Genomic DNA, 16,682 nt, shown 5'->3' on the forward strand with positions numbered 1-16,682 from the left:
GGAAATATATCACCTCCTGGCAGCTGAGGGCAAAGGCATGACGCACGAGGAATTGTCTTGCTGATAGCGTGAAGTACACCAGCTTGTCATAAAAGTCAGTTTGCCAGGTGTTAGGCACTTGTGAGGTGGGGGTTCTAAGGTCATGCACAGCTATGTGGCTACATGAGACCCTGACTACATTCCTTGCTTAAACTGTCGGGAGTTCTTGTGCTACCTCGAATATTGCTTGAACACTTACTAGGTGCCGTGACAACACTAAAATGCCTAGGATAGGACCCTTATCCTTGAGTTTTTGGCTCCATGCCAGGGGATGTCAAGATTAAAGTTACCATGCTGTCTTTCAGGGTGGCTTGGTTGGTTGGTTGTTTTTTTGGGGGCAGTCTCATTGCTAATCCTGTAGCCTAGGCTGCGTGGAACTCAAAGGGATCCACCCGCCTCTGCCTTCAGAGCGTTGGGGTGCAAGGCTCAGCCTTCCACACCTGACACGGGATCATGCAGTCTCTCAACAGTGCTTGTCACAGTCTGCCACTACATTTGTTTCTCTTTAGGTGTCATTAGTTTGACGCTTGCGGATCAGAAGCTATGCTTACACTCTGTTGTGAAGATAGAGCAGGAAACTCACTAAGTTATTAAATCCTCCTAACAGTACCAGCAGGGAAACTTGAACAGAGTGAAATTGATTTATTCGAAGTCACACAACTAAGCGGGGCCAACCTGTCTCGTTCTAGAGCCTGCACTCTTTAATCCCTATGCTATACTATGTCATTTATTTCATGTTCTTTTGTTACCTGCTTCCTGCTTTAATCTGATATACATTATAAACTAATAGAATAAGGTCCATGACTGTGTTCTTAGTACCTGCTCACATCTGCATGGTATGTGGCCTAAAATTTTAGTGAAGTCAATCGGGGGGGAGGGGGAGAAGCCAATAAAATATACTTCTTAAATTTTGAGTGTCTTGTGGGTGTTTTGCCCACATATATGGCTGTACCACGTGCGTGGCATACAAGAAGAAGCCAGAAGAGGGCAGTGGATTTCCCTAGAACTAGATCTACAGATGGTTGTGAGCTGCCATGAGTATGCTGGGAATCAAATCTAGGTCCTCTGGTGTGGTAGCCAGTGCTTGTAACCACTGAGCCATTTCTCCAGCCCCTATGTGGTACTGTTAAACCATCAAAAAATCATGCCTGAGGCTAAAGACAGAAAGATGAATGCCACAAACATCAAAACAATCTGTTGCACATTGCACTGTTTGTCTTAAGATGGCGCCAGGCCTGCCAAGATGTTCCCTCACCTGATCTGAAGAAACCAAGGATAACAGGAAAGGGGTTACATCTGGGCTCCCTGGCCTGTGGGGTTTTCATGTTACAGAGATTCCCGTCTGTCCCCTCTGCACATCTAGGGCACACAGACTAAATCTTGAGCCAGGTGAATCGACCAGGGACTAAGCCAGAGACAAACCTAGAGTTGAAGGACTGTACCCCAAATCTAATAATACCTTTCAGGCAGAGAGCACAAAAGTTGTTAGCGTCATGGGTGTGAACCACTCGTCTTATTGTGGCGTGGGAGGCAGACTGCGCACAGGCCTGTGGAGGACATGTGGCCATCCTTTCCCATGGCCCCTTCACTTGTACCTTGACTATTTCATTCTTGATATTTTTCTTCAGACTGCACAGTTTCCATTTCTTGAGCCTTCCTTTCTTTGTCAACTCTACCACAAGGAAGACTTTGATTTCTTCTGCTATGTCTGGGGACAGCGATCCGCACTTGTTTTAAGTTATGCTGTTCTTCGGTCTCCTGCAGGCCTGCATCTTTACCCATCTTCTTTTCCTTCTCTACTTGGCTGTAGCCCGTGAGGTGTTTGGATAGCTTGGACAAGCTTGCCGGGAAGATTGAGTTACTGTTAGATGATAGGAAAATAACAATACCATACACAAATAAAGCAAAGCTAACCAGGGTAACCAGAGTAGACAGAGTAGTCATAGCAACACTGGCCCCTCCAGACTTCGTAAGGTCTAAGGGAACCTACATGGCTCAGCAGCTCCTGCATCCTGGGCCCTGATAGCATGAACTGATGCAGCAGTCACTGAGGCCAGGGCAGTGACATCAGAACTTGAATGCTTGGGTCCTTTGGAAGTCTCTGGAAATTCCATTTGGCATAGGTACAACAGGAAAACTTAGGAACTGAAAAGGGAAGGATATGGGCCAGAAAGAGAGTTTGGTCCCCAGAGTCCTTGTAAAAGGTCGGAGAAGAGAACTGACCCCAGAGAGTTACCCTCTGACCTCTGCATGCCCCACACACACTGTGCACACACGATGATAATAATGTTTCTAGGTTATGTTAAAGAATGCCACTTTAGTCCTTGACACCATAGTTTTTCATATAGCACGGGATGTTAAGCGGTGTGGTCTCTCTCCTTAAACTTTCAGGGTTCACGTATGAAAAGGACCCCAGGCTATACTTCGATGACACCTGCGTGGTGCCCGAGAGACTGGAAGGTAAGACGCCCATCCACAACTCGGTGCCGCGCCGCTAGAAACCACTGCTTTCTGTGCGCGTCCCTGAGAAGCTCCAACCCCCATTATAACATGTGGAAACCTGTCCCCTGCAGGCAAGGTCAAGCAGGAGCCCACCCTGTATCGAGAGGGGCCCCCTTACCAGAGGCGAGGCTCTCTTCAGCTGTGGCAGTTCCTTGTCACCCTTCTTGATGACCCAGCCAATGCCCACTTCATCGCCTGGACTGGCCGAGGCATGGAATTTAAGCTGATAGAACCGGAAGAGGTGAGTCTGGGCATCTTCCTTTTTATTTCTGCTGCCGTAATCAAGCAGCGTGGAGTTTGTTTAGACTCGACACTCACAGAGGGCTAGACTCCGCCATGGCGGGGAGGCAGGACAGCGGGGAGCATGGTGGAAGGAGAAAGCAGCTGAGCACTCCCAGCTCAGGTATTAACATGAAGCAAAGAGAGCGAGCACCAGGAACAGCTCAGGACTGTGAAACAGCATAGCCTATCTCCAAGGACGTCCTTCCTTCAGCAAGGCCATGCCTCTGGAATCTCCCCAAACAGCTCCACAGCTGGGCACCAGTGGGGCACGTTTCTTGTTTAAACCACCGCGGCCGATGCTGGATGTGAGTGAAAGAAAGGCTTTTGTGTTTTAAGTGTGCGCTGCCTTCTCGTCTTCTCTCCAGCTGGTGGGCACAGCGTTCTTCCCGTCAGTAGGTCAGTTTTCTGCATGTTGCCAAATGAACAGGCAGGGTTTATTGTAGAACATGAAAAATATATTAACACTCCTGGGGAGAAAAAAAGTGAGGGGCGAAGGTATGATAGCAGCCTGTGTTCTTCCTTGTAATGCTTTGGAAATGCTGTTTCTGCAGCACAGACTCAAACCTAGGCTGTTACAGCCCGCAGCCGAGGCTGTCTGAACATACTGTGTGTTACAGCCTGCTCCAGCCTGTTGCTCTCACCCCTAGTCCGTTACAGCCGAGGCTGTCTGAACATACTGTGTAATGCATTTATCCTACTACATATTTCTTTTCCTTTTTAACATGAGTTTGTTTAATGTGGGTCTGCAACACGTGCACTAGATTCGTGGCATGTGTGTAAAAGGCAGAGGACCACTTGGGGGATCAGTTCTCTTCCTGTGTGTGGGGCTCCGGGATCAAACTCAGGTTGCCGGAATTGGTGGTGACAGCAGGTGCCTTAACCTGTTGCCACCTCACTGACCCCGCTACATACTTCACATGTCTCTAAATGGTTTTAAAGTATTTATTTTATAAGCATGTATGCATGTGTGCCTGGGTGTATGTTGCTGTACCATATGTGTGCAGTACCTATGGAAACCAGGAGAGGACATTGGATCCTGGAGTTACAGGTGGTGGTTAGGCAGTGTGTGGGTGCAGGGACTCAAACCTGGGTCTTTTACAAGAGCAGAGAGTCTTCTGAACTGCTGAGCCAACTCCCCAGCCCAAGCATATAAACTTTTTTTTTTTCCTTTTAAGTATGTTATGTAGGATCCTGGTTGTTGAGTTAGTTGTAGGGTTATTATTGCTGTGCTGCTGTGATCAAACGCCACGACCAAAGCAACTTGGGGAGGAAATGGGTTTTGTTGTTGTGGATTTGGTTTTGTTGTTGTTTGTTGTTTGGCTAATGCTTCCACATCCTTGTTCATCATCCAAAGAAGTCAAGGCAGGAACCTGGAGGCAGGAGCTGATAGAGGCCATGGAGGAGTGCTGCTCAGCCAGCTTTCTTAGAGAAACCAGGACCATCAGCCCCCAGGGTGTCCCTGCCCACAATGAAATGGACCCTCCCATGCCAATCACTAATTAAGAAAATACTCTATAGCCGTGGTTCTCAATCTTTCGAATGCTGCGACCCCTTAGTACAGTTCCTTGTGTTGTGGTGACCCCTAACCATAAAATTATTTTCATCGCTACTTCATAACTGTAATTTTGCTACTTTGATGAATCATAATGTAAATATCTGGTATTCAGATCGTCTAAGGCGACCACTTTGAGAGGGTCATTCACCCCTCCCCCAAGGGGTCACAACCCATAGATTAATATCTACTGTTCTACAGACTTGCCTGTCAGCCCAATTTTATGGAAGCTTTTTCTCCATTGAGGCTACCTCCAAAAAGGAAACATTGTTACTGTCTTTTTGCCCAGAACTTTTCAAAGAAAAACCTAAAACTGAACCCACTGCTTTGTCTTCAGTGAGTAACCCTTCCTGAACACACAACATAGGGAATTAAACCAGGCTATTAGTGCATCGCAGGCCAAAGGGAGTGATTTTCTTTTTCATTTGGTTTAGGGTTTTAAAGATTGTAGGTGGAAAAGATACACACACATACACACACTCACTGGCGGACATACACTTCTTTAATAGTGCATGGTTAGGCAGCCGCTGCCCCTGAGTTGGTGCAATAGAAATGGGAACAGCCCTCTTGGGAAGCATCCCATTAAGGATTGCAGAGTTGGCAGCAGAAGGCAACAACCTGACACTCTGTTTGGAAGAAGGACATGGTCTGAAGGCTGAGATAGAAAAAGGAGGAGAAAACGTGGAATAGAAACTTGGGACATCCTGCATTGGTCAGATAAGGCAGTCTTCATTTAAAATAGTATAAAACATGGGTTTTTGAGGCTAGGGAAAAGGTTCAGTCAGCAGAGCACCTGCCACCCAAGAGTGGCGATTCCAGTGTGGATCCCCAGCACTCCTGGGACATCCGGGCAGAGCACCACCACACATCTAATCCCAGAGTAAAGACAGGCAGCTCCCTGGAGCTCATTGTCCAGCCTCATCAGCTGGATGAGTTCCAGGGATAGAGAGGCTTGATTTCAAAAGGTAGAGAACAATTGAGGAAGACGTGTAACTTGGACCTCGGGCCTCCCTGTGAGCATAGCACCACGTACACACTTGTATGCACACCATGTCTGTGGCATTCCCTGTCTCCTGTTTATTCACAGACATGCTGTCAATGGGGAGTACTACAAACAGCCTCTGATTGGGCTCAGCTGTGTGGAGATGGAGCCTGAGCCGCCAGCCGTGCTGGGGGGCCACTGCCCCACATAGGCTACCCCTTCCTCCTTGCTTTCCTAATAGTATGGCCTGGCTAATGCGAGGTTTGGTGATAGGCTGGTACCCTGACTCACCGAGGCTTTCGGAAATGGAAGGCAGCCTGTCCGTGTGGGCAGCCCTTATTGATTCATCTCATTCACAAACAGGAGCTTTTATGGCTTTATTGCCACCGCCTCGGGCCTGAGCACAGGCTGTCCAGCTGCAGGTAAACCTGGTTATGAACCTCAGCAAGGCTGTTATTGAATCTTGCGCTCTCCTGCCAGCGGTCAGGAAAATGATGGACAGATGGCAGAGGGCCCCTGCTTTCTTACTTTAATGAAGGAACCAATATTAACCCAGAATGCTCATAAATGCCGAGCGGCTCCAAGTCACCTGGGTGAAGCCTATGGTAGCCCTGAGCCTCTCTGTTGACTGAGCAGCAGTCTTCATTGCGATGTTTTGGTTTGTTTGGGTTTGCATCGATGTGTTTTTATTGTGGGGGTGGCACTTGCATGTGCTGCATCAGAGGATAGCCCACAGGAGTGAACTCTCTCTCTCTCTTTCTCTCTCTGCCACGTGGGTCCAGGAGATCCAGTCCAGGGGAGCAGATGCCTCCACTCGCTGAGCCACCCCGCCACCCTACCCAGCCTTGTTTCTTGAGGAACTGCTTTTCATTGCCAGCCTCGAGGTCCCTGGTGTGCTCACGCTCCCTGATGCAGGGCCCTTTGACATCTTCGGAGCCCTGAGTCTTGGCCTGCACAGAGCTTGATTTTTTTTTTTTTTCCCTCTTCCACACCTTGTGTAACTGTGACGGCCCTGTCCTTGCCCATGTCAGGAAGATACCACCATCTCCCAGGGGAAGCTGTAAGACTTGTCATGGGGGAGCTTAAAGGGTGAAGCCGAGGAGGAAGCTGCTGGGGATGTAATTGTAGGCAGCTGTGTGGCTGAGTAGTGCACTCTGGGTAATTATCCATAATATCCATTACACTGTGCATGGAAATTGTGGTTGTAGAGCTGCGTTTTGGCAGGCCCCCTAATCAAATGTCTTTTGATAGTCATCCAGCTTAGCACCCTCTCAATTATGACTGACTCGGCTTTAATCTGGAGCCATTTTAACTGTGAATCTGCATTAATAGGAATATTTGTGTGGGGGGGCAGGGTTGTTTGTTGAACATGTGGCAGAGAAGTGATACTGTGGGAGGCTGGGCTGCTGGTGAGAGCCACACCTGTTCTGTGACCACTCACTCTTAGAAGAGGAATAGGTGAGGTCCCCACTCCCCACTAGCCTCGGCTGCTGAAGTGTGTATTCTATAACTGACTACTTGGGGAGCAGAAGGAAGAAGCAAGCTGACAGTGTGCTCTCGCCTGCTCCTCCTGACACCAAATCGGGACACCATGTCTCCAGCTGCATCACGCATCGCTGTAGAGGGAGCAATGTGGCGAGGCCACTGAATCACAGGGCACCAGCCTGGAGGGTGAGTCAGGAGCTATAGCTACCAGAGCAGCTTGGAATCTGCACGTGCACAGAGCCTCTCTCCAGGAAGCTGTCGCATGCGCTGACAGCAAAGGGGTCACCACTCAAGCCGAAGGAAGACAAGGCAAAATCATTTTCTACCACCCAGTGGAGGAAAGAGATGAAGCCAGCTGATATGACACTCCCTGTCGCTTGTGGCAGACAGGTTGATGGTTAGCTCCAGAGTGTGACTTGCTGTTGAACCTTGCGGGACTGAGATGAACTTAGCAAATTTCTCTTCTTACCAGTATTTCCATTGATTTGAAATAGTTACCTTTGCCAGGTGGATTGACACACAACTTTAATCCCAGCACTTCAGAGGCTGAGATAAGTGGATCTCTGTGACTTGAGACCAGCCTGGGCTACATAGTGAGTTCCAGGCTAGCCACAGCTATGTAAGATCCTGTCTCAAAAAAAAAAAAAAAAAAAAAAAATGGCTGCTAACCAGGATTTGCTTTTAGCTAAATTTTGCCTCTGGGGCATTTTTTTTTTTTTTTTTTTTTTTTTTTACATTAGACTTGAACTGACAAAAAAAAAAAAATGGAACAATGGGAGATCCAAGATTTGTGGTGGATTGCTCTGGTATAATTAGGACAGATGAGTTCTTCCTTCCCAGATTGTCTCTGGTGTTAGCTAGAGGTCATTTTAGAATCCTGAAGTCAGGAGGAGTTTCTGTCACACCCCGCCCCTCAAATTGTGTGTCTGTCTCAAAAGAACAAGTTGGGGTTAGTGGTGCACGCCTATGATCTAAGCAACTGGGAAGTGGACGTTGGACGTTTGAAGGTTCAAGGCCAGCCTGGGTAATATAGAGAGATCCCGACTCCAAATAACACAATTTAGAAAAACATCAAAAGGATGTCATTAGGTGGTCTTTTTTGAAGTTTCCAAAGGTGACTGAAATGAAGACATCAGCCATCTCGCGTTTCCACGGTCGATCTGCCTTGACAGCTGCCCTCCGAAGTGGGACTGTGCAAGTTTATAGATGGTGGAGATCAGAACTGGCTGCCCTGATAATTGAGTAGAGCCCAGTAGGAAATTCCCCTGCTGTAGCGCCTTTGCCCAAAGCTCCAATTCCATCTCCCCATCCCTGCACCTCAAGTGGACCGGGTTGCTGTAATGCACTTTAGAGCCGCGTGAGAAGCCCTGTTAATTTTTCATTAAACAGATAATGGTGCTGTGTGCTTTACTGTCCATCCTCAGGTCTGCGGGGAGGGAAGGCGGGATGGCAGGAGGCCGAAATGACCTGAATCCCTTTAGTCCATGAGCTGCAATAAGTAAACATCTCCCAGCCTCTCTCCAATCTTATTAGAATTGAACTTCTGCTCTGCAGGCCCATTAGCAGCTCACTAACATGTTCCTAATGTTTCAGGAATGACCGTTCTAATTATTCCTTATTGACTGCTACAGAAACCATAGCACTTAATGGCAATATGTTAATGGTCCATGAGTATTGGTCAATAATTCATAAACGGAGAAATAGCAGAGAGCCGGTATCCTCTGGGATGCTAACCAAGTCCTCTACAGTCTTACAGTATTAGGATTCATCTACCCCAGGTCTCACCTCCCAAGAACTGTGGCCGAATTATCACCTTTGCTTAATATTTGATCTTGAGAGAACTAAACGCTTTACTTTCCGAGTGAGAGAAGCGGTCATCAGTCGGAACTGTTGAGTTACAGAACAGTCACCCCTGGGAATGTGTTTGCATCTTTGCTCTCTTGTTTCAGGTTGCTCGGCGTTGGGGCATCCAGAAGAATCGGCCAGCCATGAATTATGACAAACTGAGCCGCTCTCTACGCTATTACTACGAAAAGGGCATCATGCAGAAGGTGAGCGATTGCAAATGCTTACTCCCCTCTGCCACTTTCAAGGAGAATGTGTCCCTAGCCTTGGCAATCAGGACATTTACAGTAGCTAGAAGAAACCGTGAGCCTCCTAAGTGAGTCTGTGGTAGAAGAGAACCTAGAAAACACAAAAAGACAGGAATTATAAGATGGCGTGGCACATAGCTACAGTGTCGGCACTTGGGAGGTAGAGGCAGGAGGATCAGAAATTCAAGGCCAGTTTCACCTCCAGGTGAAATTTCTAGGCCAGCCCAGGCTACATAAGATCCTGTCTCCAAAAACTTAAAATAGAAAGGAGACAAATAGGATATTCAAAGTAGTTTTAGGACTGGAGAGGTGGCTCAGCATTTGAGAGCTCTTGCTGCTCTCCAGGGACCTGACTTCAAATCCCAGCACCCCCATCAGACAGCTGACAGCCTTCTGTGACTCCAGTCTGGGAGGTCCGACACCACCGGCCTCCACCGGTACTGTATACGTGATACACGTAGCATGCATTCGGGTCCACATGCATATGTGTTTTAAAAATGGACACTTTATTTTAAATGCTTTTAATGTTGTTGAGTATATGACAGAAGTTTTATGTGAAAGACACAAGAGGAAATTGACTTCCTCTACTTTTCTTAACTGCTTCTGGTTACAAAAGACTCAGACACTTGGGCCAACTGCTGTTGTGTATGTAAAGGAACACATGAAACACATGCAGGAATTGACCTGAGATTTCTACTCCATAGAGCTGGAAACCTTAGTTGTTTAAACCTTTGGGGTACAGCGATCTACATTGTTGTCGTCGCAGCAAGAAACCCTTTCAAGGAGTTAGAAAAATAGACAATATATTTCTCTCCTTTTTTTCTTTCCTTTCTTTGTTTTTTCAAGACAGGGTTTCGCTTTTGCTTTGTAACTTTGGAGCCTATTCTGGAACGCACTCTGTAGATCAGGCTGGCCTCGAACTCATAGAGATCCTCCTCTCTCTGCCTCCCAAGTGCTGGGATTAAAGGTGTGTGCCACCACCCACCCAGCATCTGTTTCTCTTTCAAACCAGTACAGCCTGGAACTTAAGAGACCCCAAAATTTGTCAAATAGCAGCTACAGTCATTCAGCATGAGGTTTTTCTTTACAGTATAGAAAAGCCACTAGAGTCCTCATTAGGATAGGGGTTAAGGGACCACAACCTTAAAATACCATTGATAAGTGGAAGGTAGGACTGATTGTTCCTTTTTTAAGTAGCATATGTATGCTGTACGTCTCCCCAGAGTCTAACATTTACACACAGGGGCGGCCTTTATGACACAGATTGTGTATCCTTCTCTGAAATGCGTAGAACAAGAAGCATTTAACGCGTTGAAGTTTAATTTTAAAAAGAAATTGGAGTATTTGCAGATTTTACCAGTTAATCTGTGCCACTGTCCTACAGTCAATTTTAGGAGATTTTTATCTCCCCCAACCCATTTAATATCAGATCATATCTCCAATACAGAGGAAAATGTTTTATCATTTACTTTTCTGTTGCTCTGATTAAAACACCATAACCAAGCTGGGTGGTGGTGACACAAATCCCAGCACCTGAGAGGCAGAGGCAAGTCTGTGAGTTCAAGTCCAGCGTGGTCTGCAGAGTCAGCTTCAGGGCAACCAAGGCTATACAGAGAAACCCTGTCTTAGGAAGAGGGGAAAAAAATCAACATGATTAACGCAGCATATAGAAGGAAGGATTTATTTGGGCTTATGGTTCCAGCGGGTTAAAGAGTCCATGATGGCAGGAAATGGCAGACAGTGCAGCAGGAATGGAAGCCAAGAGCTCACCTCTTGAACCACAAGCAGTAAGCTGAGACAGCAAACTGGAAGTGGCACAAGGCTTTGAAACCTCAAAGCCCTTCCCCAGTTACATATACTTGCCCCACAAGGGCACACCTCCTAAGCCTCCCCGGATAGTGCCACTAACTAGGGACCAAGCGTGCAGATGCCTGAGATTATAGGTGCATTTCCTGTCCAAACCACTGCAAGAGCTCCAGATCAAATATGAAGGAGTGTAAATGCTAGGCACAGTAGCTTAGAACTAAGGAAAAGAGACTCTTGATTTCTAGGTATAGGAAAGCCCAGAAGTAGTGGCTTTGGCAGGTTCATATCATAACCTTTAGAAGTAGCCTGTTTTACCATCTCCTATCCCTTACAGTGAAAATGCAGGGCTCTGGTCCAACCTCAGGATAATAGACCTGAAAGTCTCTACGTGATAATAATGTGTTCCCCTCGCTTTATTATAACCGTGGCTAAATGAGGTGGTTTAAGGTAAGGTGGCCTGTCAAGTGTCAAAGGTGGTTCATGCCCTTCTAAGTGGAATCGAGTGGAGACTTAGCGATGACACCGGTGATGGGAGCCATGCTGCTCTTGGATTATGGTGGTGCCATCCACCCAAGAACAGGCTATAGAGAGAGCCTTGGTAGTACAGACTTGTCCCAGTGCTCAGGCAGGAGGATTTTAAATTCAAGGCTAACCTGAGCTACATAGTGAGTTTCAGTTTAGCTTTGGCTATGTCGTGAAGACTCCGCCTTAAAAATAAAAAAAAAATTCCCACATAAGTGAATGAATGAACAAACAAATGAATAATCAGGATGATTAATTGTATCCATCTGCTGCCCCTGGGGCTTGCTTTGGTGCTTGTGTTCTCTGTGCTGATAAGCATGGCTCCCTGATTCCTAGTATCAGTGCCAGGGAATGTTGACACGGATGTGCACTGGTGACTGGAAGAAGTGCCGCTGAGGATCAGCTGTAAGGGCTCCGGGATGTCTGGTTGTCCTTCTGCCTCTGTGGCTGCACCTGCAGCAGAGTTAAGCCCAAGGCTGGGGAACAGGGTCCGGACTTCTGCTACACTGAGATGTGAGATCTCAGCAGAATGACAGATCTGGGCTAACCTAGCCATCGGGGTGTTTTAGTATTGGTGTGCTTTCGTAATCAGGAATCGTAGCTGCGGTCCTATAGTGCCTGATAGCTTTGCCTGTTCCTTTCCTCACTGTTACTGAAGAACCAATGGAGCCTGGGCTAGCAGCATGACAAGGTCCTGGAATCACCAAGACCTTTGGGTTGTACTGTCATCGAGTGCAGATGTGTGTGGAAATTAAGGCAGGAGAATTTTAAGCCCAAGGCCAGCCTGGGCTGCATAGTGAGTTGCCAGTTCAGTAGACCCATGCACAAGCAGAAGTGTCAGAAGCAGGGTTTGGAGCTTGGAACAGACTTAGGTCCACAGAGGCTGTCTTAATCAAATTCTTAACCCAGGCTTGGGAGAGTGCTCAGTGGTTAACGTTTTTTTTCCCATGCAAGAGGGCTGGAGTTCCAATCCCCAGATGAATAGTACATGGGCATAGGACTCCCCTGGAATTCCAGCCTCGGAATTCCGCTGCGTCAATCTCTAAAGCTATTTCAGCAAGCTGTGGGTTTGACTGAAGAGTCCCTGCCTCAAAGAAAAGGTGCAAGAGTGATGAAGAAGGCTGCTGGTCGCAAACGTGGGCCTCTGCACATACAGATGTGTGCACATGCACACGAACACACACACACACACAGAGAAGGGAAAAGTAGCAAGGGGCTCCGAACCTTTCAAAATAGCACATCCATCCTGGGAAAACTGTAAGCTTTGGAGGTCACTGGAAATATGGGTCTGTCATCTGCATTGTGTCTTTAAGTCCCTGTATCTCTCCTAATGCAGCCAGGCTGCCCCAGCTGTCAGTGTAAGACAGAGTGAGGCTTGCTGCTGAAAGAGCTTAGCAGGCTTGCATTTGAAATTCAAATGCCCTCTTCTATGATGTCAACAAAACCGTTGGCAGGTAAATAGGTCCCTGAGATGCAATTGGAATAATCAGCTACTAATTAGCCCTTCTTGACTCCCTGAGAGATTGGCCCCACACCCTGTCCCAGCTGAGTCTTGTGTTGTGTGCTCTCGTGCAGGTGGCCGGGGAACGGTACGTCTACAAATTTGTCTGCGACCCGGATGCGCTTTTCTCCATGGCCTTCCCAGACAATCAGCGTCCCTTCCTGAAGGCAGAGTCCGAATGCCCCCTCAACGATGAGGACACCCTGCCACTGACTCACTTCGAAGACAACCCTGCTTACCTCCTGGACATGGATCGCTGCAGCAGCCTCCCCTATGCTGAAGGCTTCGCTTACTAAGTTTCCGAAATGGCTGAGTGGCCAAACCCTAGAGCTAGCAGTCCCCATTCAGGCAAATGAGGGCAGTGGTTTTGTTTGTGTTCTTGGCTGTTCCTAAAGCTTGCCCTTTTGAGTATTATCTGGAGAACCCAAGCCATCTCTGGATTGACACCCTTAAAGACAAATAACCTTGGCTAGGGAGTGGGGACAGGGAGAGACAGAAAAACCACCACGTGACTGGTGATTCTGATGAGATTTGGTGAGAAGAGATGAAAGTGGAGCCTCCTTGCCATTGTGGACATGTGCAGAGCAGTCCCTTGTTCAGGTTAGCGCCCACGAAAGGGGACCGAGTGTATGACAATCCACCATGACCATGGACTACTAAATGCCTTTACGTAGAAGGGCTTTGACTTGCACAATTCTGTGGAAAGAAACCGCACACCCATAGGAAAGTCGAAGGCTCGGTTGGGGAGGCTCGGATCGTTAAGGCTTGAAATTCAAAAAACTCCTGAAGCTCAGTCTGAAATGTTTTCCCCTTAGCCCAGAACTGGGGAGGCCGGGGCGGCTGTTAACCACTCCAAGGTTCTCTGACCGCCGCTCCCCTTGAGCCTTCAGCCAGAGTGGTCACCAAGTAGATCAAGCCCCTCTCCTCCCGGTCACGTGGCTGAGTGCCGATGGCTTTCATTTTAGAAGAAAGACTAACACTTGACAGTATTTTGTTTCGCTTTGATTTAGGGGGAATCATTTTGTTTTGATGGTCGTTTTGGAAAAAAAAAAGAAAACAGTTTCTATAAACTGATTTTTGTAGTTTTGGTATTTAAAGCAAAAAAAAAAAAAGAAACAAAAAAAACCTTTTTGGTAACTGTGCTATGTCCCTCAGGCAGCGCCACGCCCACTGACGAAGACTTTGCAGCTTAAGAGGGGCTTGGCTGGGGTTTCCCTTCGCCATGTAGAAGCCTGCTTGGTGCGCTGTGCACCAGGCAACCTCTTGACATTTACACCTGGTTTGTACATTCTCGAAGTGTGCAGGGCAGCCTGGACACAGCTTCGACTCTCTGTGTATAGTTCTCCTTGCTCACTAACTTGCCCTCTCTGGGAAGCAGATGTACATACTACCCGTCGTGTCCATTTAACAACTGGTCACCTGGTGGGAACTGTGTAGGCATCATCTTGGTTTTCTTTTCTCTTTCCATTTTGGATCTTCACCCCTGCCTAAGGTTCCCTTGGATCTGAAACTTACCTGTCACGGGCAGGTAAGACAGTGCTAGCTCGCATTCTGGCTTCCTGCTACTCTCGTTTTTACATTTTTATTCTGATTGCTGTATTATATTGGGAATGTTTTAAACAACCAAACTGAAGCTGTATGAAAGTCTGGTTCGGAGTGGAGGGAAAGTCACCGGGAAGCGCCATCTTGCTGCCCGCCACCCTGTTGACAGGGGCCTGTTGTTCTTGACACTCCACGTGCATTAAGGGTGTCCTCTTGTGCAGGACCCAGAACTGACTGTGTGGGGGACAGGCTTCGCTGTCCTACAGTGAGGCGCTCTGTAGCCCTCTCACCCTTGGGAAGAGCTTCACAGGGACGAGGGGTGCATTTTTATAGCTATGGGAAACCAAGGTTTTCCTCTTGAAAGCTAGTCAGCCCTCAGAGGTGTCAAGCCTGAAAGCTTGGGCCTTAATTAGCATTGTGCTCTAATGAAAGGCCTCTTCCTAAAGGATATTTATAGCTTTCTAATCTACACATAGCCTATACATAGATGCGAGTTTTACCCAGCCGGCTCGAGATTTATTTGTTGTAAATGCTGTATAGATTGCTTTGTTTGTTTGTTTGTTTTCCTTTCCTCTCTTCTACTGGTTTGGGGTTTTTTTTTGTTGGTTTTTTTTCCATGTTTATGCTGTTTTATTGGGTATGAAAACAACCTTCTGTAACCTGAGCTGCCCCTCCCCTGCTGTGACTGCACAGCCTGTGCTGTCGAGGGACACAGGACAGCAGCGTCATTTGCATTCCCACTGGACTCATGTGCCCCCCAAATAGATGTTTCCTTCAGGGTATGGGGGCTGTTCCATTCATTCGCTTCTTTTCCAGAGTGTGGAAAGTCTACAGTGCAGAAAGGCTTTAACCCGCCAGTTGATTTGAAATACCCCCCTTGCGCAGGGCTGTGTGCATCCTGCTGAGCTGCGTTATATTCTGTACTGTGTACAATAAAGAAGTTTGCTTTCCTTTATGAGCTCCTGATGCCTGCCTCTTTCTTGCCCTTGCTCGGTGTTCTCATTTTCAAGCACGCAAGAGCCCTAGGGCTTCCTCTCAATTCCCTACCCCTACTCCTGTCTTCAACATTTAGCCTTAATGGGTGATGGAGTAGAAAGAAGTGAAGGGTTTAAAATCTCCTCCACAGCCAGGCGGTGGAAGTGCACACCTTTAATCCCAGCACTCGGGAGGCAGAGACGGGTGGATCTCTGAGTTCATGAGTTCAAGGCCAGCCTGGTCTACAAGAACTAGTAGTAGTTCCAGGACAGTTAATGCTGTTACACAGAGAAACCCTGTCTTGGGGGAAAAACAAAACAAAATGCAACCTGATCCATGGGGCCTGCTTGGTCTACAGAGCGAATTCCAAGACAGCCAGAGCTATACAGAGAAAACAAAACAAACCAAATCTGATCCAAGGGGTTGGAGGCAGAAATTCTGCCCTAACACAAGGTGAGCACAATTTGCCCCCAGGACCACTCAGTAATTTTCTCTCCTTAAAGCATGATTCATTCGAACCGTAGATTGTGTGAAAAGATTAGCTTGCCAGGGCTTTTTACTTTTTGAGTCGCAGCATTTTTTTTCCAGCTCAGCCCCTCTGGTTGATACTTTGAAAACTTGTAGGCACGAAGACCATTTCCTCCTGTTCTCCCAATAGGTTTTTCTTTGGACGAGTGAAGTATTTTATTGATGTTATTTTATTGATGGTAGTCCCTCAAAAGAACTAGTTTGTTGTTTTTTTTCCAGTTGTGTAACAATAGGTATCTTGTCCTTGTCCACCTCTTACTCTTGGGGGGGGGGGGGATGATAGATACCTGTAATGCCACACACAGAACACTTGAGAAACATGGAAGGAGGTCACTGGCAGAGTTCGGCAGCAGCTTGGGCGCAGGATCCCTCTTGCATCCTTGCTAATGCACTTTTAACTTGGGGCATTCCAGACTCCTATTGCGGAGTAGAAACAAAGTAGAGCCTTTTCGGGCCCAGAACAGAAGGCTTTCTGTAATTTATCTACTATCTTTTCTTTCGCTGTTTTACAAGCCCTTAAGTGTAGAAACATCCGAGACTGAATTTGGTACAGAGCCACTTCAATGGGAACTCGTGGAGAGTGAATGAATGCCACATAAAACCCATTAGCTTCCACGGATGAAGAAAAGATGCTCGGGGAGCGGGGGCAGGGTGTGCAGGACAAAGGGGCTCTCCCTCTCCGCTCAGATTCCTGGTGATAAAGCTTTGACAGGCATCTCCCCATTGTGTGCTGGCTCATTATCTAGCCCAGGCTCCGACCCAGATCATTAACCTAATGCCAGAGGTCACCCAACACTGCTGCCCTGCCAGCGTTGGATGCTGGGATAAGGAAGCCAGAAAATGTGAAGTTTATTCTTCGTGGGGTCCCCTTTC

At 47.4% G+C, this 16,682-nt stretch overlaps 1 protein-coding gene across 2 annotated transcripts in view; it reads left to right on the plus strand.

Moving 5' to 3' along the window:
* Positions 1–15,264, plus strand: part of Etv5 (ETS variant transcription factor 5) — a 63,215-nt gene extending 47,951 nt beyond the window's left edge. For both annotated transcript variants that reach the window (XM_038345264.1, XM_038345265.1), the window contains 4 exons: positions 2,431–2,499; positions 2,613–2,782; positions 8,792–8,893; positions 12,839–15,264. In XM_038345264.1, coding sequence (XP_038201192.1) covers positions 2,431–2,499; positions 2,613–2,782; positions 8,792–8,893; positions 12,839–13,060 — 563 coding nt within the window. In that variant the 3' untranslated portion in view covers positions 13,061–15,264. The remainder of the gene's footprint in view (positions 1–2,430; positions 2,500–2,612; positions 2,783–8,791; positions 8,894–12,838) is intronic.
* Positions 15,265–16,682: the final 1,418 nt, after the last annotated feature.

Source organism: Arvicola amphibius, chromosome 10 (genome assembly GCF_903992535.2).
Source record: "Arvicola amphibius chromosome 10, mArvAmp1.2, whole genome shotgun sequence".
Lineage (NCBI taxonomy): Eukaryota > Metazoa > Chordata > Mammalia > Rodentia > Cricetidae > Arvicola > Arvicola amphibius.